The sequence below is a fragment of the Lepidochelys kempii genome, chromosome 8, assembly GCF_965140265.1.
Source record: "Lepidochelys kempii isolate rLepKem1 chromosome 8, rLepKem1.hap2, whole genome shotgun sequence".
Classification (NCBI taxonomy): Eukaryota; Metazoa; Chordata; order Testudines; family Cheloniidae; genus Lepidochelys; species Lepidochelys kempii.
In genome coordinates, this window is record NC_133263.1 from 44,804,006 (window position 1) to 44,826,760 (window position 22,755).

A 22,755-nucleotide genomic window follows, 5' to 3' on the forward strand; every position below is an offset into this window, starting at 1 on the left:
GCCGTCACCAACAAATTTTCACTTTGCGGGGAAAAAAAAGTGCAGTTAGGGAATTGAGTGCAGAACCCCAATTCCACTTGCTTGTCAGTTTCACTACCAAACTTCATGTGGTTGGACCCACTTTGATAGTGACTTTCTGAAGAAGTTAAGAGTTAGTTGCACCGTTCTTGCGCTGGGCACAAAATAATACGTGGAACTAAAGAGGAATGTGGCTGGTCACTTTGGTGAGATGGACGGATTTAGAGTTTAAAAATCACTAAATGTCTCTGTGTAATTTCAAAGAAGAAGTAATAAATGTTTGAAAGTTTGCTTTGGTGGCTGTGCTGTACAAAACTCCTACTCAGCATGTAGGTAAGTAATCAGATGTGTCTATGTGGAAATGTATAAAACTCCGTAGCAATGGAGGTAGGGAATAGGAACCCGCAACTTGAGACATACTCAGCCACGGTCCACACTGACATCTGTCCATGCAGCTGTGGAAACCCTATCTCCATCTACATGTGTGCTACACATGTACTGAGCCTAGCTTCCATAAGCCGAACCACGTGGAGATATTCTTCGGTGCTCCATCCATATGTTTGCTGAAGGGTTAGCATCCCCATCTCCTGTGGAAGGAGGTCAGGCTCTCAGTTTTCTGATCTGAATGACAGAAGCCTATAACATCTGAATCCTACTGAACTTGTGGTATGCTCTCCTGCAGCCCAGCCTACCCTTATCCTGTTGAATCTCACAAGGTAAACATGCTTCTGAAGAAGTGGGGTTTTTTACCCACAAAAGCTTATGCCCAAATAAATCTGTTAGTCTTTAAGGTGCCACCAGACTCCTTGTTTTTAACAGGATAACAGCAGCTCCTGAGGCTGTCTCCATCTTTGGTATGACTGACTGACAGGGCTTCCTGTTAGCCTTTTGGCTTCTAGTGGGGAAGTGAGTATCTTATGGCAAAGAAGTGAGAAGTGTGTTTCCTTTCAGGAGCTGCGCGGTGTTGTGCAGCAGGTACAAGCAGAGCTGCAGCACAAGGCTCAGCAGCTGCGGACCCTGGAGGGGGAGAGGTGCTGTGAGATCCGGGCCGAGGAGCAGCGTGTTCAGCGTTTGAGCCAGAGGCTGGCTCACAAAGAACAGCTTCTGCAGGTGAGGTGAAAAATTATGCGAATCAGGGATTAAGCTCACCTTGGAATTTGAGTGCTGGCAACCACGTGACTATGTGCAGCTCTCCAGGGCCTGTCGTCAGAGAGATTGGAGTCTGAGGGCAACCCTCTGGCTACAGCCACAGGGAGGGACCTGTAGCTGGGGCTGAGTCGTACTGGCGAGCCCTAACTGGGGAGGGAATAAGACAGAATAACACTGACCTGACCTGTGGACTCAGCCATCCTTTGAGTATGGAGAGAGGAGAGTGAGGTCAGAGAGAAGTTCTCTGACCTTTCCTTGCTCTGACCTCAGAAATCCTGGTACTGGCTCAGTAATGTTGGTGTCTGTGCTGATGTGTGCTTATGGGGCCCCTTCAGGAATCCCGGGAACTTCTGCAGTGTTGGCAGAGCTTGGAGAAGAACCCTGTGGTGACTGACGCTATGCTGGAGAAGTTGCAGCAGCGAGTCAAAGACCGAGATGCTGCTCTGGAGGTAAGCACAGGACATTCCAGCACAATCTTCCCTGTCCTTTCCCTGAGCTCAGTCCCTGGGGTCCTGTGGGGGTGGGTAGGCACAGCATCCCTTGTGCTTTGACCTCCCTTGCCCGGGTTGGTATCCCCTCCTCTCCCTTTCCCTGGGGCTGTTCCCACTTTCCCACCCCCATAGAGTGAGCTGAGTTCTCCCACCTAGTGTGAAGTCGACTGCATGGCGAGAGAATTCAGGATGCTGTTCCCACGCAAGGGAGTCTCTCTATGACCTCTACGTCTCCTTTTCTCTCCCTGTAGCGAGCAATAGATCAAAAATTTTTTGCTGTGGAAGAGAGAGAGCAAGAGCTGAGACAGCTCCATCTCTCCGAGAGAGAGCGGGAGCACGACTTGGAGAGACTGCGCAGCGTCCTGTCCAGCAATGAGGCCACCATTCATGTAAGTGTGAGCCCCTCCCTGTGCAGTGCACCTATGGTGTCGGTGATCAGCAGAGCTCCCGACTCAGCTTGCCACAGCATTCATTCCATTGGTGTGGCCAGCCCCTTATGTTAGTGCTTTGGCTGCCTCATCGATTCCACGGCCAGAAGAGACCACTGTGATCATCTAGTCTGATCTGCATTAAACAGGCCAGAGACCTGCCCCACAATTTTAGAAAAGATCTTGATTTAAAATGGTCAGTGATGGAGAATCTACCATGACCCTTAGGAAATTGTTCCAATGGTTAATTAGCTTCACTGTTAAAGATTTATGCCTTATTTCGAGGTTGAATTTGTCTAGCTTCAGTTTCCAGCCATTGGATGGTGTTAGACCTTTCTCGGCTAGGTCGAAGAGCCCATTATTAAATATTTGTTCCCGTGTAGATACTTATAGACTGTGGTCAAGTCACCCCTTAACTTTCTCTTTGTTAAACTAAATAGATCTCCTTGGGTCTGTCACTATAAGGCATGTTTGCTAATCCTTTATTCATTCTCCTGGCTTTTCTCTGGTGAGTGTTTGCTTAGCATACTGGCTGGCATACATCCTCATCCCTCCCCACGAGGCAGTTTTCTGATGGCCTCCTGCATCTGGGGAAGGAAGTGGTTAAACTAATTGTTCCATGTGGCATTTCTCAGCTGGATGCTGAGGTGGAAACTTTCCTTAGGGAGTGAATGTAATGGCTGTTTGGGGCTGCACAAAAGGGTAGAAGAGACTGAATAGTTTCAATCCTGTTTACTTAAGTGCACAAGAAACTACTTGGGCCTCAGTGTGTTCCTGGTTTTCTTTCTGGTCCCTAGAGCATGGAGAGCCTGCTGAAAGCCAAGACGCTGGAACTAGAGCAGGTGTCGGCAACCTGCCAGAACCTCCAGTGGCTGAAAGAGGAAGTCGAGGCGAAATCCAGCAGCTGGCAGAAGGAGCAGGAGGGGATAATACAGCAGCTGCAGACCTCTCTGCATGACAGGAACAAGGAAGTGGAAGTAAGGCCCATGCTCCCTGCTGCAGTGCCTCCATCCATTCCGTCTTCGGGTGGGATCCCTGAGCACTACTGCCAGGCCTCTGGGCCACTCACTCAATGCCGCTGTGCCATCCTGCTCCCCTTGGAGGGGGTGTCAGACTCATTACCCTGACTTGGTGGGGCGGGGTGTGTGTGGGTGGGTGGGACTCTTAGCCCTGCTCTGCTCCTCTTGGAGATTCCCCAGTGTGTCACCTTTTTAAATTTCTGTGCTCTCGGCCGCAGTGCAGAGGAGGGAGCACATCGGAGGCGATGTAAAAATATCTAAACTAGCATAGTCCTCAATTTGAGAGCACCAACAATTGCCAGCTTGTGGAAGCAAAGGCTCTCCCTACAGAATGGAAGCACAGAGGCACATTGGCCTTTGAGTGACATGCATGGCCCAGCCCCTTCCATATGTGCTGCAGGAAGAGCGGGGGCGAGCCAGGAAAGCTGCTCCCTGGAATCCTGGCAGGCTCTCGCAATGCTGCGTTGGCATAAATGCTTGCTGTGCGTAGATTCTCTGATGGTGACTACACATGATCAGAGGGGTGCTCCCAGGCTGCACAGCCATTCATCCCCAAGTGCCAGGCTTCTCTGAGCATGGAGATGGAACATTTCAACCCCTTTCTCCCTCCTTTTCCCCTAGGAGCTCACAGCAACCTTGCTCTGCAAGCTGGGCCCAGGGCAGGGTGAGATTGTGGAGGAGCTGTGCTTGCGTCTCCAGCGTAAGGAGAGGATGCTGCAGGATCTCCTGAGTGACCGATACAGACAGGCTGGAGAGCATGAGACTGAACTTCGGGAGCTACTTCAAGCCGTGAGTGCCCGGGAGCAGCAAAGCCGAGTGAGTTGTGCTCAGAGCAGCCGCCGACCAGCATGGCTGTGATGGGTCTGTTGTGTGGAAACTGGTCTGCAGTCTCTGATGCCATTCAGGGAGCTGCAGGAAGTGTCTTTTATGTTTCAGAACCACACAATAGTGAGAACATCCCACTCGCCCATGTTAATACAGAGTAAGGTTACAAATATCAATGTGTTGTCTGTGGGAAATTCTCAGAATTATTACCATAGAGCAGCGTTTGCTTGTCCACGTGCCCCACAGACCTACGTTGTGAAACCTGGGAGCACTTCTTGTGCACCCAGATCAGGGATTGCATGTGCATATTGTTGGGTTGGGGAGAGGAAGGTGTGCAGATTTCGGCTTGTACACATTCACAGGGCATTGTGTGCACACGTACCACCACTGCCTGGCCAGTAGTCATGGGAAGGATGAACCCTGGAGCCCTTTCCCAGAGCTGGGTGGAGCCATCTGCCCTGCCTAGAATCAGAAGGGTGGAGGGGCAGTATGGGGGGAGCTCTGGCCATTGTATATTAGCTGTATTTAACAGTCAAACTAGTACTCGGGACTATTGTGTGCACTACCAGGGAGTTAATATTGCCACAAGAGTCTTACCCTCCGCATTGCCTGCGTTCTGTGCATTGTGGTCAGTTTTAAATGTCAGTGGAGTTTTGCATTGAATTTCCCTTTTTAACAACAGGATTAAAAAGCCAAGCTCCCAGCTATCTCCTCACAGCATTTGCCTCCCTTTTCTCCTCCAGCTTCTATCCTCATCCCCTCTGTCCTTCCAGGCCTCCTCCCATATTGCTGCACTCCACAGCCCCCATGCCATGGGTGAGTTTTCACCATCCCAGTCAAAGGTTTGGTAGCACTGCTGAAAAGTTATGCAGCAAAGGCTGGGTCAGTGAAAGCAGGGGGCTGTGATGGCAGTGCTGTAGCATTGATTGTTATGTGTGCTGCCACAAAGCCCATAGCAAAGTCTCCGGTTAGGGTTGGCTTGGGACTCCTGATCTCCATCCAGCAGCAAGTGATTGGTAAATCTGTCCTTATGTTGCCAGAGCAAGGAGTCAGGGCCACGATTTGTGCCAGTGGCCACCTGAGACCCAACTCTTTGTCACCTCTGCTTCTCTTCTCTCACCTTGCTTTCCCGCTGCGTCAGGTGGCTGCCAAGAAGATGGTGCAGGCTCTGACAGAAAAGAGTGGTGAAGTACAATTCCTGCGCCAGCGGCTGGTGGAGAAGGAGCTGGGGAAGAACCTAGCAGCTGATAGCAGGATCCTCCTCCAGAAAGACAAGCAGCCCTTTCAAGTAGGAATTGTGCACTGGATTGTTCTGTCTTTTGCATGCTGCCTCAGGACGGGGAAGAGAAGTGATTGCTGTAGCAGCAGAGGGGAGAGAGAGGCCTGTGGGAAGAAAGCAGATGCAGAGAGATAACAGAAGGGGGTGATGAGATGCACTTGGCAGGGAGGAGTGATTGAGCACTGGGCGTGTCACATGGAGGCCCTTGGCAGCTGTTGATATTTACTATTTGTATTGCTGTAGTGCTTAGGAGTCCACTCATAGACCTGGACCCCGTTGTGCTAGGCACAAACAGAAAAGACCCTCCCTGCTAAGGGGAGGCCAGCTGAGATCAGAACATCCTGATCTGAATTCCACAGCTTTTTCTCAGTCGCTCAGCAGCCCCTTCCCCACAGATCTGCTGAGAGCAGACACTGCTGGTGTGGGCAGTATTGGAGCCCCAAAAAGGATGCAGGGCGGGAATCAACCTCCCAGAAAGTCATGGTCCAGCCTTGGCTGGGAGCAGGAAGAACTAATTTTAAGCCTGCTAATTCTTAGCAGAGCCTGTCGCATGTACCCACATTTAATTATTTCATCCTCAATAGTCAAGTGTTTTTAAACCCACTTTGCTGGGAACCCCTTTGTGACGGGTTCTCTCACAGAGACCCCCTTGGGACTGTCCTCTGACGAGCTGAAGTTACCTCTGAGCCCGTTTTCCCTGCTAGCTTGGGACTCCAGAACCCTACCTTGCAGCAGGCTAGCGTGTCTGGCTCAACAACACAGACCCAGGTCTGGTCCATGCCCCCAAAGCTGCAGGCTTTAACCAAAAACTTCTCAGCAGGTCACCTGCCTCCAGCATTAGACACCCAGCTCCCAATCGGATCCAAACCCCAAATGAATCCGTTTTACTCTGTATAAAGCTTATACAAGGTAAACTCATAAATTGTCCGCCCTCTATAACACTGAAAGATGCACAGCTGTTTGCTCCCCCAGATATTAATCACTTACTCTGGGTTAATTAATAAACAAAAGTGACTTTTATTAAGTATAAAAAGTAGGATTTCAAGTAATAACAGACAGAACAAAGTAAGTCACCAAGCAAAATAAAGCAAAAACATGCAAGCCTAAGCCTAATGCATTAAGAAATCTTTACAGGTAAAATCTCACCCTCAAAGATGTTCCAATAAGCTACTTCTGGAGACTAGACTCCTTCCTAGTCTGGGCCCAGTCCTTTCCCTTGGTACAGTCCTTGTTCGTTCCAGCTCAGGTGGTAACTAGGGGATTTCTCATGACTGGCCGCCTCCTTTGTTCTCTTCCACACCCTTTTATAGCTTTGGCACAAGGCGGGAATCTTTTGTGTCTCTGGATCTCCACCCCTCCTTCTAAATGGAAAAGCACCAGGTTTAAGATGGATTCCACCATTCTTCCTGGGCTGGCTTACACGAACACAGGAAGGCTTGCAAGTAAACAAACCCATTCACAGTTCATTGATTCTGAAGCACCCTTAAAGGCTTCCACTTAATGTGTTTACATCAGTAATACAAGTTTATATCTTATTCTCCTAACTCCAGACATAGAAATAATACGTGCAAACAAATAGGATGAACACACTCAATAACACACAGTAAATTATAACCTTTGCAATGACACTTTACAAGAGACTTTTTGCATAAAGCATATTCCAGTTACATCATATTTATACTCATAAGCATATTTCCATACAACATTATGGAGAGCAACGTCATACCCTTTATCACTGAGCATGAGCCAGGCTGCTTTTGTTGGAACCATTTCAGTTGTTTCTTGGTGAACAAACATCTGCTTTTTGTTTAAAGTTGTAAGACATGTCACAGAGTTTAGAATCATGGAGTTTAGGCCAGAAGGGGCTAGTAGGCCATTGGTGGTTTGTCTCCACTCCCCAGTGTCTCACAATGAGCTGGAAAGACTTTCCTTAACCTTTCCAAAATTGTGCCTCTGGGCTGAGCTCCACTGTTAACCTCTGAATTCTCGATGCTGGGTTGCACAGAGAAATATCTCTGCTACGTAGCTAGCTAGTATGGCTCAGCCCAGAGAAGTTCCTCAGAGGGCTCTGGGGGAGCGTAAACAGGGCTGACTTGGGAGTGGCTTTGTAACCTTTACTGTCACTGTCAGCACCTCCAGAGTGTCCGATTTAGTAGATGTTTGGAAGAAGGAGAGGCTCTGATTGAAGATTGCTACCCATCATGGAAAATCGCCCGGCACTGTTGCCCATGCATGCAGCCTGTGGGCATATTTGATTCCTCTGTGTGCCTCCTGCAACCAGACCATTGCTAAATCCTGCTGCTTTTTCATGACAGCAGCTTTGGTTCATCCTTTCCTCTTCATTCTAGCTATTAAAGCCGTAGTGCTATCTCAGATCATCTCTTGCACTGTTGCTGCAGCCGCTTCTCTGGTGTCCCTGCTACATAGTCCCCCTTGGTTTAACCCAAACGCAGTGACCAAGAACCCCTTTTCCTGCTCTGGACGCCTCTCTTTGGAGTCCCTTTCCTGACTTCCCAGGCTTGTTTGTCACACCAGATTTAAGCTTTCATCCCATTTGCGCTTGTCTCCGTCCATTCCTCTGGGATCTGGGAGCCCCAAAAACTTACAGTCCTCTGGTCAGCTCCCTCATAACTGAAAACCCCATTTGGCCAATGGTCTTTGTGACACCAGTGAGCATGTGTCGTGTTTGGTCTTAGCACTGGATTGTGAGGTCTGGAGGTGGGTGGTGGGGTCTGAACTGTGCAGGGTGCCCAGGGTGATCTCTGAGGGGGTAAAACCAGGAATCGCTTTGTGTTTTCAGGAATTACTGCCAGGAGGTTGTGGGAATGCTACCACTACCGGAATTTCCAAGGGAGAGGACAGCAAATTCAGGATGGAGAAAGGTCAGTACAGCGGCAGCTTCTCTCCAGTCCGTACAAGGCTTTTGCTATGGGGAGAACTGTCTCATGTGACAAACAGCCTGCAAAGACACCAAAGAACTCTAACCAGGAGTATTGACTGGAGTCGTCCTTCCCCAGGGGTGTGATACTGGGAATAAAACTTGAGGCACTCAATGACTGTGGCTTAGATTTGGGATGGGAGACTGGTGCTCAGGAATCACTGATGGGTTCTGGACTCCAGTGCTGAGTGGAGGAAGTTGGTGTGGGAGTGGGAGCTGGTGTTTTCTGATCACTGGGCTAATCAGAATGTCCTGCCCTCCTTGACTGGGAGGAGTGCAGTTAATCTGGGAGGGTGGTAGGGGATACTTGGAATTTTCCCAGGGCTGGGGCCACTGGACTCTGGAGGGGAGGGCATCGGGAATGGACTCTGGGGCGGCTGGCAGTTGAGGATCACTATGGGAGCAGGAGCATTAGAAAAGGCTTTGAAAAATCCATCTCCGTCCAGTTCTGTTAAGGATTTGAGCTCTAATTTGGAAAGCGATTCTGTTTCTAAAGCTTGCAGTTAGAAAACCAGGGTGTGTCTGGTAAACGATTCAAGCCCTATGTTAGTGTAACTTTTTGGGCTGTGGTTTCCTCTCCAGGCCTGTTGGAGACGGCTGCCGAGCTGGAGAAGGAGCTTGTTAATGCCAGAGAGGAACTGGAGCTAATGGCAAGAAAGGAAAGGGAAAGCCGGGTGAGTATGTGGAGAGACCCTGAGCGTCTGGAGTCTGAGGCTTATTTCACTCAAGACCAAATCCAGCCTGGTCTGCTTTCAAACAGCCATGCTGTGTTCATACTCCCACCCTGTGGGGAACTGGCTGTCTCTCGCTCAGTGTTTGTACTGAGCCTGGAAGCATAGAGTATTAATTATTTGGTTTCTGGTGAGGACCCTGTAGCACCCTGCGTGGGAATGGAAGGTGCTAGCCCTGGTGTCCTAGTCAGATTCCATCTCTGGCGATTACATTCAGCCTCCCTGTGTCCTCTTGTATTTTTGTTGGATATAGGTTTCTTTTTCACGTCCTGTCACAAGCAGTGTACTGTTAAACTGCTGCTGTGTTCCACCCCAGAGATATCTAGATGGTTTCAGTTTAGGAAATAAGCTCATTACATTTGTGAGTAGCTGGCCCATGCTTTATCCTGGGGACGCTCTGGTTTCCGGTGTAGCGACCTTTACGCCTCACTACTGACTAAGGCAGCGGTTCTCAACCAGCGGGCTGCTGGTCCACATGGGGTCCAGGTTCCTGGCTGCCTGGTCACCCAGCGCAGTGGTCCAGCTGGTCCGGAGCTGCCCACCAGCCTGGTGGGGTCCAGGGCCCGGGGCTGCTGGCTGGCTCGGTGAGGGCTGGGGTCCGGGCTGCCGCCAGCTGCCCTACAACCCAGCCCCACGTGGCCGAGTCCAGGGTTTGGACTGCTGCCCAGTCCTGCACAGCAGGGTCTGGGGTCACTGCCATCCTGCCCACTCTTGGCCCCGCTCTGTGAAGGGATCTCTGGGCGGGAGGCACTAGACCTAGGGATCTGTGGAGGGAGGTTTGTGGGGAAGCACGCTGTGGTTCTAAACCTGCAGCCCAGCAGAGTCCACAATGATAAATAGGTTGAGAACCACTGGACTAGGGATTGTCCCCACGTGGTGTCATAGTCATGAAGCTGACAGATTGACGCTGGTCCTTAATCTCCATGGCAACGGGACCATCAACTCCACAGGCACCTCTCTTGATAGAGGGGTGAACAAAGGGTCTGGTTATGGGGTCGCAGTGCTGACTTGATGAGTCTGAAAGTAAGTTTCCTTCCTGGGCCGGTTTGGCCCTCCTCTGCCTTTCTCAGAAATGTTGTCTTTAGATTCGGAGACATTGTACAACGTGTAGTGTTGCACGGAGTAAAGGAGGTCACTCACGACTCTGGCCAGCACCACAGCTTAGGGGCATGGGGGTGGGATGATTGGGGCAGTGACATGGAGGGTTTATGGCATGTGTCTGGGTTGCAGAGCTTTCGCTGACCCTGTGGTCTCTGCTCTGTAGTTGGAGCTCTCTTCTCTTCAATCTGTGGTGACAGCACAGGAGGAGGAGCTGCAGGTGCAGGCCTCAGATATTGAGTCCCTGACCAGGAAGATCCAGAGCAAAGAGGACCTTATAAAGGTGGGATCACTACAGTTCTCCTGACATACTCTCTGATCATCTCTGCCCAGGGATGCTAGTGAAGAACCTCCAGTTCCCCCCCCACCTCGAGCCCTCTAGCTGGCTTCCAGTGTACTGTAAAATGTCAGAACCAGGAAGCAAGGTTTCCATAGAGATCAGCAATGAGGTGGATGCATGAGGAGACTCCCGAGCTGTAGTCGAGGTCTCATGCATGGATCTTGTAACATCTTGGGCTTGGCATCCTGGGCCTCGCTCCATGGTTCCTGTAAAACACAAAGAGTTGGAAACCCAGGGCTCCTTATGACATCTCGTTATTGAGGAGTCTCCCAGCATTCTGCCCAGATGCTTATTTGGTGATCTCGTTTCTCCTGGAGTGCGCTTGCTGTGCATCCTGGACCTTGTTTAGGAGTTCTGGAGCATGCAGGGTGCCTTGCATCCTGTCTGGAGTCTTGAGCCAGGCTCCTGTTAGCACAAAGCAACAGTAAGGTTTGCTTTGGGATGTTGGTGCTGCACACCGCCTGAATGTGGTTTTTTTCTGAATTATCTGGCTCACCCTTGGAAGGGATAGGAGTTCCCCTTGTTAGAGACCCTAATCTCCAGTGTCTCTAGGGACCTTTGTAACTCCAGCTCCCACTGATTTGTATGACGTTCAAGAGGTGTCTCCTGTTGTTGATCTCCAGCCAGCTCTGCTCTCCTTGGCTTTCAGGACCTGCAGATGCAGCTGGTTGACCCTGAAGAAATCCCAGCTGTGGAGCGACTGACCCAAGAAGTCCTGGTGCTTCGGGAGAAAGTAGTCACAGCAGAGTCACGAGGACAGGAGGCTACAGGGAACAGAAGGCAACAGGTAGCACGTGCTCTGATGGAATCTCCCGCAGGGGGGATATCTCATGGGCCGCAGGCTGAGGCCTGTTTCCAGTTCCTGCAGTTAGTTAGTTCTCTATTGCCAGTTCTGCACTGTAATGCTTTTGCCTGGGAGGGAGTGTGCCACTGTACATGCAGGTGTAAGAGGGGCTCAGACCCTCTTTGTGGCACAGAGAGGTGGTTTGGATCCCCCTCAAGGGCAGAGGTCAGCATCTCATCTCCATGTCCCTGACATGACCAACTCCAGTCTCTTGGCTGGACTCTGCCTCTCACGTGTGTCTAGGTGGGGGTGAAGGCCTTGCTGAGCTCCTACCTCTGTGCCTGTTGCTTTTTGCCTCCGTTCTCCCCAGCTGTTGCTGATGCTGGAAGGGCTGGTGGCAGAGAGGAGTCGTTTGAATGAAGCTCTGCAAGCAGAAAGGCAGCTGTACAGCAGTCTGGTGAAGTTCCACACTCACCCAAACAGGTAGGGGGCCCTCGGGCTGCTCTTGTGCTGTCACTGCCCGTGTGGTCCTGCGAGGTGTTGGAGCTGCACTCCCTCCAGAGGACTTGTTCAACGGGAAAAGTTGAAGCACTAGCATGTCCGTGAGCCTGTGTGTGCTGCAGAAGGGCTGACCCGGTGTGAACAGGGAACTATTCGGTGGGCTGCTGCTGGGGAGTGGCTGATTTAAAGGCAGCATCCTTCCCATGGAGATCACATGAGGCAGGCGAGACAGCAGGAGTTAATCACACCCCAGAGCTCTAATGCTCCTTTCAGATTCTCTCTTCTCTCCCCTTGATTTCTTCCTGCTCCTTTGGCCTAGTCTCCTGACATCTGAGAGGCTGCACGTCCCTTTGTTAAATCATTGATCTGAAAATTGCTGGGGGCTTCTAGTGGTTTGTCCAGGTCATTCCCCTCCATAACAGCGTAACTGATGTTGCTACCCTCCACCATGCAAACCCTGTGCCTTCCAAGGTGGTGGTGGGGAGCTGAGCAGTTTGCGGGGCTGAAGGAGCCATGTGCACATGGAGTTTCTCTTGGTACCTGGGTCAATGGTGATAACTAGCGATGGCCAGGAAGCCACCGTCCCTGCCCTGCTTCCCAGAGGATTGGGAGTGAGTCTGGGGGAACTGCTCCGTGGGTGTAGGAGTCTGTGCCTGACCCATGTGGGAGGGAGGTGCTGGGGCCTAGCGCCTGCAGCTGTTTCTGGTAAAAGTTAGAAGAGAAGCAGAAGAGGCCGACGCTGGATCTACCTTTGGAGCACTGATGAGCAGTGCTCTGAGTAAGTGTTGGCTCACGTCTAACCACCACTGCTCTGCATCCTTGCTGATGTGGACATTCTGTGAAGCCTGTCTAACCCTCTTCCCTTTCTGTATGACATGTCTAATTAGCCCTGAGAGAGGCCAGACTCTGCAGGCTGAGCTGGAGAGGGCCCAGGCACTCCGTGGACGACTGGAAGAGGCTCTTGGCAGAAGCATGGAGCATTTGCGCAGGCTGGAGACCCTAGGCGCCTTTGGAGGTGGGGAACAGCAGAGTGTGAGAGTCCTACCCCAGCATGCCTTCTGAGCTCTGGCCTTCACCCTGCCACCTGCCCTGGATGGAAACTGGTCACTAACAGAGCAAGCCTGGCTGACTGACTCTGGGAGGGTTGACTCGTTACTAATGATACGATAGGAGTGGTGCATTTAGAGCTGCCCTGGAAATGGCGATCTATGCAACCCACGTGTGTCTCGTCTATGTACTTGTTTCTGGCCCTTCAGGGGAGGTTATGAAATGTATTTGCACATTTGAGTCATTCCATTTTAGTTGATCCTCCTCCATCTTTCTCCTACTCCTCCCTTCGTTCCTCTCCCCATGGGCCAAATAAAGATTCCCTCCCTATGAAAGCGATTTTAAATGTTTTGTGCTATCTCACAAATGCATGGGGTTTTTTTTGTTTGTTTTTTTCCCCCTAATCTTTCCCGGTCAGTTAAGTGCTGCTCATAGGACAACGGCTACCTCTGCAACTGCATGGCAGAGTAAAGAGAAAGCAAGTGTCTGGGAGAAGCACGTTCTCCCTTGCAGACAGAGCTGGGCCCTTTGACAAGGACAGTGGCAGCCAGAGAGGAGGGAAATGGTTGTTTTGTCACCGATTACCTGGCCAACCAGGGCCTTTTTTGGTAGTTGCTATATCACTGATATGGTCTCTTGGGCTAACAAAGAAATGACCCGTTTTAGGCTACAGTCAGATCCAGCTCATGTGGAACCCTTGATTGGAATCTTTTCCGTTTCTGTGGTTGAGACAGTTTCTCTGCCAGCCTTGAAACGTGACTCATTCCTCCTGGGCTAAGCTTTGCTCCGTGGGTTGTAATGGTCCGCAAGCTCCTCTGTGCAGCAAAAGGAAAGAGTTCCCAGCCCTCAAGACAAAAGGGCTGAGGGGCGGTTGGGGTGATAAAGCCCAGTCTGACCTGACAGGGCATGTTCCTATCAGGGTGGCATGGGACATGATGCCTCCGCTCCATGTTCTCAGCTTGTGCGGTCCCTCCAGTCCACTGCTTTGAAAACTTTAGGTCAAGCTGTAGGACCCCTTTGGGCTCATGCGGCTCTGTGCTGTTTTGCAAGTGGGTATGAGTGGAGTGTTTATTCCAGGGTCTCCGTGTTTCTCTTTCATAAAGGTATTCCTACTGCTCTAAACCAGGAGAGCCAAACCAGCAGGCATTTCCCACACCAGCTTTTCAGTGGTCATCTCTTATGAGTGGCAGAGGGGAAATCTACCACTTCTTATGTTCTCTGTGAGCAGGGGTAGGATGAGATCCAGTACATCACTTAGTCACCCGCTTTCCCTCTCTTACACGTTTATATGGACCATCTTCTCAACAGTGAGCAATAACAGCCAGGGCTGAGGAGCTGCAGTTCCCTTCAGTGTCCTTGTTCCCTGCACCCTGCCTCATTCATGTAGACGGGATAGAGCAGCTCTCATGCTTCTGTCAGGAGGAGATCAAACCATTCATGTGTCTTAATCCTCTTCCCTACTTTGTCATTTCCACCTTTGAGTCTAGGCAGGGATGGAAAAGCCCTGGTTAAGTGTGTCCGGGCCATCTGCCACTGGCCAATTCAGGACTTTTCCAATGCGTGTTTACTGCTGCTTGAATGTGCTGATAGATAGCTATTCCATTGCTACTCTGGGGGCTGCTTTCGCAGCCTAATACATTTCATTACCAAGAAAGTTTATCTTAATATTTAATCTAGATTTTCCCTTTCTTAATTTCATCCCATCAGTCCTAGATATATCTGTGTATCATGCTGTCTCTCTCTCTCTCTGTGCTGTTTATACCCTGCAGATGTTACTGTTGTGTTCCCCCTTAGCCATCTCAGACAGATTTAGGTCTTTTAATCTTTCCTTATCAATCCAGTACCCTGCTAACTCTGTCACCCCTCTCTGAACTGACTCTCTCCACTTTGTCGGTATCTGGTAATGTGCCCAGGAACAGAATGAAGTTGAATCAGCATGGCCTAGTGGACAGGTGCTGTGATGATGTTTTTACATATGCAGCCCTGAGCTGTGTCTGCATTGTTTTCTTTTTCCAGTTTTGTCACGCTGCAGCCTTGTGTCTGATTTGCTTCTTTCAGCATCCTGGCCTCCCAGCGCACCCTGGAGCTGGGGTTTGGACCATTTCCCCCAGATGTATGAGTTTAGTTCTTTCCTAGCTCTATGTAAAGGATTTTTTTACAAACCCTTTTAGCATAGTTATCCTCATAACTCCCTGGGAGGTCAGGCACTACTGTTAGCCCCCTTCTACAGCTAGGGAACTGACAAAGATTAAGTGACTTGCCCAAGGTCATGCAGGAAGTCTGTTGCAGAGCAGGGGACTGAACTAGGGTTCTCTCAGTCCTGGGCTAGTCCCCTAACCACTAGGTCGTCAATTCTCTGAACTGTGTATTTTCTGCCTGGAGTATGTCTCCCTCTTGCCCCTCCCACATTTTAGTTTCATCTGAATTTCATTCCGGTGCTGCCTGTGCCCCCCTTCCCAGCATAAATAAAGATAGGCTGTAGCTAAGCCTACCCATTGCACCCTCTGTCCAGCACTGCTATTGTGTGGGTTAGCATAATCTGTCATTAACCTTTCTGGATGGCCCTTCTGACCACTTTCTATCCACATACTAGTATTTATACCAAAGCTGACTTCAGTTCTAAGAGTATGATGATGTGAGAGAGTATTGTATGCTTTATAAAGTCCAAATATAGCGTGTCTGCTACATCCCTTCAGCCACTGAGCCTAGTGAAAAAAGCACTCGGCTTTGTGTGGCAAAATCTTGATGTACCAATGCACGGTTCCTGCTTGCTCATGATTCTGATAGCTGAGAGATGTGTAGTGGTTTCCCCCATCCTCTATTATTTTACTCTCGGGGTACAGAAGGAGAATGGCCAGATCCCTTTTCTTTCCTTGGGGGAACATGGTGGAAAATTTGTTTTTCTCCAATCTTCTGATCCTTCCCCATTTTTTTGGATTGAAAATTGAATTCCCAGCAGCCAACAGTGATCTCCTGAGGGCAGGGGGGAGCAGAGTATGCAGGCCCTGATTCTTGTGCCAGTCCTGGTTCCCTGGTTATCCCAGAAGCCATTGCAAAGGTAGACGGTGGAGTCTAAACATTCGTCTGTAGCTGCAAATAAACAGTTTGTCCATTGACTAGCTCACCCACAGGCCCAGAGAAGCCATCTCCTTGTTAAAAGGTGCTCTCTCCAGAGTCTGTCTGTGTTACCTGTAGCCACCCCTATCAGTACATACTGCTCTTAAAGTCTCTTGTGCCAGCCAGAATGGGGGTACCATGCTTCGCACTCAGGCAGCATTTACACTTGCTACACTGGTGCAAGGCAATGGGAATTAGGTCCAGAGATGGCAAAGATGGTGAGATTAATAGATTCCAAGGCCAGAAGGGACCAAATATGTGACCTAACAGTTACCTGGTAGGTTATTTTTAGCCCATCCACTGCCACTCTCCCTCTGGAGCCTCTCTGGAGTTCTTCCCTGTGGCGTAGCGTCAGCGCTTTGTCCAGGCCAGTGTAAATACCAGCAGCGATGGGACTGCTGTTCCAGGAAGTCTGTTCCATGGTCTAAGGACAGATCTCCCTGGCAGACCCGTCTTCCTGATTGTTTCAATTCTCCTTTTTAAAAAACTGTTGCTTCTCCCCGGGCCTGGATAATTCCCCTCTCCGCAGGGTTTTTGCACCCTTTAGGTGTTGGTAGACTTCTACCAAGTTACCCCTTTTTTTGTCATCTAAAGAAGCAGTGCATATTGGGCTCTTCTGGTACAAAGAATCCTTTACAGCAGGCTCAGGCCCCATTATTCTGGGCATCAGGCAGCCCCAGCTGCAGAGATGTCTCCAGCGCCCTGCTCAGCTGCATTGCTTGTCTCCTTGCTCCAGTTCTCTCCTATGATTGCCTGTTAATGACTCACCACTTTCTGTCAAACACAATAGGCTAGTTTCATGCACACCAGGGTCCCATACCTCCCTGCTCTGCACATGCAGCTCCCAATCCCATTGGGTTTTCCTTTCCAGCCCCATCGCATGCTCATCGCTGGCTTGCTGTCCTGTCACATCTTTGTGTTCCTATTGCCATAATCTCCCACTAGATACTTTTCTCCCTTCCAGCTGTCTTTGTTTTTCATTTCTCAGATCTGATTCCCCTTGAGTTATTTCCTGACAATGTTTTTAACCTCAGAAGGGACCTCTTGAGTGATTTGTTTCTTCTGGAGCGTAGGCCACATCCCTCCTAGTTACTGTCATTTGGGGCGGGGGTCTGTCACAGCTCTGTTTGCTCTTCCCTAGTCATTCATGGATGTGCTAAATAAGAGCAGACAGAGTCCCAACCAAGGAGCACTTAACTGGAGTATGGGTGGGTCTCAGTGCGTGTGTCAGAGAGAGTGAATTTGAAGGATATTCTGAGACAAGCATTGGTGTCCACCCATCTGTTCCCAGCCATCCCCTCCCCCCAAAAGCAGGGTTGCAACTCAATGAGGTTCAGACTAAGGCGGTGGCAATATTCGGTATGAAGTGTCTTTATGCTAATGCTGGAAGCTTAAAACTTCAACTGAGTCAGCTGAAATACTTGGCTTGGTAAAAGAAGGTGAGTGGTGTTAGTATTTCATGCCATTGGGTGACCCTGACTCCCGGCTGTGTGAGAGAGCTAGGTTAGGCTGCTTGAGAGGATGAGCTGTGTTATATAAAAAGCAGCCATACATGGTATGGAAAGATTGCTCCATACTGGAGATGACCAAGGTCTATTGCTTTAAAAATCCCAGGGGCCAGAACATAAGAACGGCCATATTGCATCAGACCAAAGATCCATCTAGCCCATTATCCTGTCTTCCAACAGTGGCCAATGTTAGGTGCCTCAGAGGGAATGAACAGAGCAGGTAATCATCAAGTGATCCGTTCCCTGTTGCCTATTTCCAGTTTCTGGCAAACAGAGGCTAGGGACACCATCCCTGCCCATCCTGGCTAATAGCCATTGATGGACCTATCCTCCATTAACTTATCTAGTTCTTTTTTGAACCCTTTTATAGTCTTGGCCTTTACAACATTCTCTGGCAAGGAGTTTCACAGGTTGACTGTGTTGTGTGAAAAAATACTTCCTTTGGTTTGTTTTTAAACCTGCTGCCTATTAATTTCAGAAGGACACAACTGGTGCACTGCAGGTTTCCCAGGTGTGGTGGCACCAAGGGGCCAGCTTGGCTGGTGTGCCTCCATGCAGCCCCATTGCCCTCAGGGGAGCTGCGTTGATGTGCACCAGCTAAAACTGCTCTAAGGGTCCAAATATGTTAAGAGATGAGGGAAATCACAAAACTGGGCCTGCTCCTGCTGCCTTTGACATGGATGGGAGCAGAACAAGCCTTGTGCTACTACCGCTCTCGGTCCTCTTCTGTTAGGTGCTACAAGTGCAATCTCAGCTGGGCAAGGTTTTGCAAAGCAATTTGGTACCCTGTCTGCCTGCTTTTTAGACCCCCATATTTGTGCCTGCCTGGACAGGTGGTGAGCTCTGTGGGGAGGCTAGCTAAGACACTGTAATAGAGGTGCAGAGAGTTTGCAGAAGCACAGGAAAACCAGTAAAATCTACGGGCCTGACTCATGGGTGCTGTGGAGGTGCCGAAGGCTCATAAAGCTGGTTTAATTGGCTACCTGGGCATTCCCCTCTGTGCAGGAGGAAAACCCAGTGTGCAGAGAACCCATGTAGCAGCTCACTCAGGTGCCCTCTTGCAGCCCCCCCTCCCCTGTGACATGCTAAAGTGGGTGTGACCAAAGCAGCGCATTCCTCCAGTTATTCCTGGCTACTGAGTGGCCCCTGGAGGATGTGGACAGTGGGGAGCAGGTTAGGAGAGGCTTGAGGTTGCTCTAAGAGTGGGGCCAAACTAGCACCTTGCTAGCCCCAGCAGCAGGATACTGCCCCTTTGCTCTTTGCCAGAAACAGCTGTCCTAGTGGTAGGAAGCCAGCAGGCTGCCTGGGTGCGGGACCCCACGTTCCCAAGGGTCGTGGAAATGGGGAAAGCATCGCAATTAAGTGGATTTATTGCCATGACTCTTCAGACAATGATAGTGAAAATCATCCCAGTGCGGCCTTGCCAAAGACTGAAGCCACGAAAGGGGAAGCTTGAGTGCAGTAAATCGTCAGGGCTGACTGGTATTGGCTGAGGGTCAGAAGGGAATGATGTGTGAAGATAAGAATATTCACTGTGGGGCTTGATCCTGAAATGCGCTGAGCTGGGGAGAGCTCTCACCTTTTTCTAAGGCCCAGGATCCAGGGAGACTACACTGAGGGCCTTGTATGCTCCCCACCTGCTTGGGGTCCCGGAGGAAATTACTGGGGAGACCCTGGTAATGCAGCTGATTCAGAGGCTTTCTCTCAGGTTTGGCTACAGGAGGGCCCTGAGGAGGATCAGGCTCCCTGAGTGCGGCTGGGCAGGAGAGCAAACATAGGGACACTGCAGAAGGGGAACCTGGCAGAGTGCATAGAAGTTGTCATAGAATATCAGGGTTGGAAGGGACCTCAGGAAGTCATCTAGTCCAACCCCCTGCTCAAAGCAGGGCCAATCCCCAATTTTTGCCCCAGATCCCAAAATGGCCCCCTCAAGGGTTGAACTCACAACCTTGGGTTTAGCAAATGATGCTTGTCCCCGTGCAGGAGAGTGCAAGGAATAGGACGTGACTCCCCCACCACCCCCCGCCCCAGCTTTGCAAAGGGCTGCTACAGGATGTGAAGTTCAAAGAGATGCTGGGTGGGGCTTGTTCACGGCTTGCAGAAGGGCAGAGCAATGCCAGGCTAGCCAAAAGAGGGCTTTGCTAATACACTAGGGGAGCAAATAAATTAGAGTAAGTATTGAGAAGGGGAAGGAAAATGTTGGAGCTAGGAAACTGCTTTTTAAAATCTCACTATGTAAACTTGTTTGGCCCATTAGGCAGTAAAGGAAACCCTTCTGATAATTAGTGATCGCTGCAGAGCAGAGAGGGAATGCTTTGCAGAATATGCCAGTGAGTCCAAGTCACCTGCAACCTAGACTAACAGGGAAATTAACGGCTAACTATTTGAACAAGCATGGGGAAAAGCCAGTGTGGATCCAATCTTCAAGTCAGGAAAAGGAGAGCAGTCCTGCCAATTACCAGCTGGTAAGTTCAACTTCTTTCCATAGCAAAATGTTGGACCAGATATTAAGAGAAAAAAGATCTATAGAGATGGAAGGGATATTGAAACCAAGAGCAATAAGCAGCAGGGGGGATTTCAAGCAATGAATCCTCAGAATGCCGGTATAGCGCTTTGTTTAGAGACGTCCGATACCCCAGGTAGACTGCAGCAGGCTGTACCCCAGGTAGACTGCAGCAGGCTGTATGGTATGAGAGGGAGAGAGAGAGTTCTCACTGCTCAAAGAAACTGCAGTAGAGGCCTGCTGGTAACAACTGTGTCTAAACTGTAGTAGCTGGCATGAGTCGGACCCTAGCACAGAGAGAACCAAAAGGTAGAAACGGCAGCACGTGGGGCTGGGAGGTGGTTCTTAGTAGGGTGCTGCAGGGATCAGTGTTAGGGCTGGTTTTATGAATGAGCTGGACTAGCAGGAAATGACCCTGAAATTTGCAGTGATACTGTACTGGCAGGCCGTGTGAAAACCAGCTGCTGTTAGAATGGCACACAGGCCATTTTAAACAAAGACTTGATCTGGAAAATGCAACTCTAATGCATCTTGGGCAAACTAAGTCCCGCCTATTTCATGGGAGTGAGCCATGGGGAAAGTGTAATGCCAAAAAAAGAGTGGGGGACTTGAGTGGGCAGACAGACAGGTTTGTATCTGACACGGCTGGAAAGCACCAGTGAGAATAGGCACTGTCTATATGACTGTGATGGAACAGAGAGGAGATGGTCCCTCACTGCTCCACTGAAACAGCAGCAGGAATCCTGGGACAGGTTTAGGGCCCTGGCTGCTACAGCTCCTGTGTGCCACTCCAGTGGGACATGGGGGTCTGAAGGCAAGTCGGAGGGGAAGCCCCCAGGGGCTTCCCCCAGTGCAGGGCCAGCTATGGACCTTTGCTCTCCCCTCTCATCCCCCAGCCTAGGGGTATGTGAGGAGCAAGAAGGGATGTGGTGGTCAGAATGCTCTGAGCTCAGGCAGGTTTGATCTGCACAGCAGCCCACAGCTAGCTGAGAGAGACTGCATAAATCGGAGCTGTGGGGAGACAGATTAAACTCACTGGCACCCACATGTACCTTCCTGGGTGTCTGTCCTGCTGTGTATGGATCCCTCCAAACAAGTATATAGGCAAGTTAGTGCAGAGGGCAGCAGATCTGAATCAAGTGCCTTAGCATGGAAGGATAAAAATAGCACTGAATGTTTTGTAATAAAACCTCTCTCTACCATTTCTAAATATAGGCTGTCTGTGAAATATTTGGCCTATCCAGAATACATGGCAAGTCCATCCTCAACTGGACAGTGCTCAGCACTGGCTGCTGGAGCCCTGATTCAAACAAGAGCCATCTTAATTTTCCCTAAATAATCCCTAAATCTGCCTGCCAGAAACTGGGACTAGATGACTGGGGATGGATCACTCAGTAAATTGTCCTGTTCTGTTCACTCCCTCAATATTGGAAGACAGGATACTAGGCTAGATGCACCTCTGGTCTGAGCCGCTACGGCTGTTCTTATATTTGCCTTGAAGTCTGAAAAGTGTATTTTACTTACACTGTTATATGGAAAAGCTCCCTCTGGGGCTCTGCCCACATTAAAACATGAGGGGAGAGGATAGCCCAATGCCAAGACCAATGGTGCAATCTTGATGCTGTTGAAGTCAGTTTTGAGTTCAACAGAGTCAGGATTTCTCCATCAGCATGGAGAATGGCTGCTGCAGAAAGTTCTGGGCATGTGAAAACGGGGAGCTCTGTGGAAACTTTTGCAACTGTAACTCTAGTGGGAGCAAAGGAGTGCAAACCATTGAAATAGACTGATTGGAAAAGGCAGCAGAGCACTGAGTTGGGGGAGTTCGCTAATAACACTAGAAGGCAGAAGGGGAAGTGCCTGGCAAGGCATGTTAACGAAATAGACTGGATTTTTCAGCTCTATTGCTGGTCTCTGAATTGATGGGATCCTCTGAGGATAGGAATGGAGAAGCTGTCAGTGGTGGCTCCAGAGGGCATCTGGCCAGTGTAAGTGAACTAGGATGCATGAGTACCTTGGAACAGGGACAGAACTGGGCTCAGCTTTGATAGACTTTTAAGAAAAAGAAATGGTGCCCGTCCCAAGACAGGTTGCAAAGATGGCTGGGTGGGGAGAAAATGGAGGCTTGGAAAAGACTCGATTGAGATACTGAACATCGTGAAGGGAAATTTAGAAGCTCGACTGGTCCCTCTGCTCATTCTGCCTCACATAGCAGGAAAAACCCCTGGTTCTTGCATAAATGGTGTTAAATTCAGAGCAAAGAAAAGCTCTGTTCACACAGTTTCTGAATTCACTGCCTGTATGTCAGAGTCTAGAATCTGTGAGTTTATGGACAAGGAGCTAAAATAAATGTAATCAAGTCTCATGCTTCAGGGCATCAATTTAGCTTCTGCCATGGCCAGGCAGCAGTTCTCACCATGTGCGGCACTGACAATTAGCCAGGTGCTGTGTGAGAGGAGTTGTCTTCCCCTGAAATCCCCAGTGTTGCTTTAATGACAGAGGGTGGATCCCAGACTTGGCAGCCCACTGGCCAGCTCTGGTCCAGTGGGAGTTGGAAAGACTGGAGAGCGCTTGGCATCCCATGGTCAGCAGAGGTAACTGTCCCACCCTGCTCCAGCCATTGGGGGTGGCTCTGCCCTGCTGCCCACCAGGCCACTCCCGATAGCCGCAGTGCTTCGCCCAGGTCGCAGGGTCTCCTGTCCCATTAACATATTCCCTAACTAGGCTCAGATAAAGCCCTGGGCCCTCCTTGTGGGACAGACAAGGGTGTCTCCCTCAGCACCATCTGTGGTGCGGGGCTGTACGCTGCCCTGTGTCTGACCTCCTGGTTCTGGGGCTGGAAGTGGCTGCTGCCCCCTCCTCACAATCCATAGAAGAATCTGGGGCCACCTCCCGCACCCATGCCGAGAGCTAGGGCGGACAGTGGGGCAGAGGGAGTCAGAGCCTGGAGACTACCCTGTATGTTCGCCCCCCGGTCCAGCT

General features: G+C 50.2%; 1 protein-coding gene across 14 annotated transcripts in view; it reads left to right on the top strand.

Moving 5' to 3' along the window:
- PDE4DIP (phosphodiesterase 4D interacting protein) overlaps positions 1 to 22,755 on the top strand; it is a 150,196-nt gene that overhangs the window by 87,782 nt on the left and 39,659 nt on the right. For 11 of the 14 annotated variants that reach the window (XM_073356288.1, XM_073356287.1, XM_073356289.1 and 8 more), the window contains 12 exons: positions 970 to 1,128; positions 1,503 to 1,616; positions 1,910 to 2,047; positions 2,884 to 3,063; positions 3,727 to 3,921; positions 5,072 to 5,218; positions 8,010 to 8,091; positions 8,730 to 8,821; positions 10,143 to 10,259; positions 10,966 to 11,103; positions 11,471 to 11,583; positions 12,489 to 12,616. In XM_073356288.1, coding sequence (XP_073212389.1) covers positions 970 to 1,128; positions 1,503 to 1,616; positions 1,910 to 2,047; positions 2,884 to 3,063; positions 3,727 to 3,921; positions 5,072 to 5,218; positions 8,010 to 8,091; positions 8,730 to 8,821; positions 10,143 to 10,259; positions 10,966 to 11,103; positions 11,471 to 11,583; positions 12,489 to 12,616 — 1,603 coding nt within the window. Of the gene's footprint in view, positions 1 to 969; positions 1,129 to 1,502; positions 1,617 to 1,909; positions 2,048 to 2,883; positions 3,064 to 3,726; positions 3,922 to 5,071; positions 5,219 to 8,009; positions 8,092 to 8,729; positions 8,822 to 10,142; positions 10,260 to 10,965; positions 11,104 to 11,470; positions 11,584 to 12,488; positions 12,984 to 19,530; positions 20,226 to 22,755 lie in introns of those variants that run through there. The other 3 variants (XM_073356294.1, XM_073356283.1, XM_073356292.1) reach the window with 3 other exon arrangements.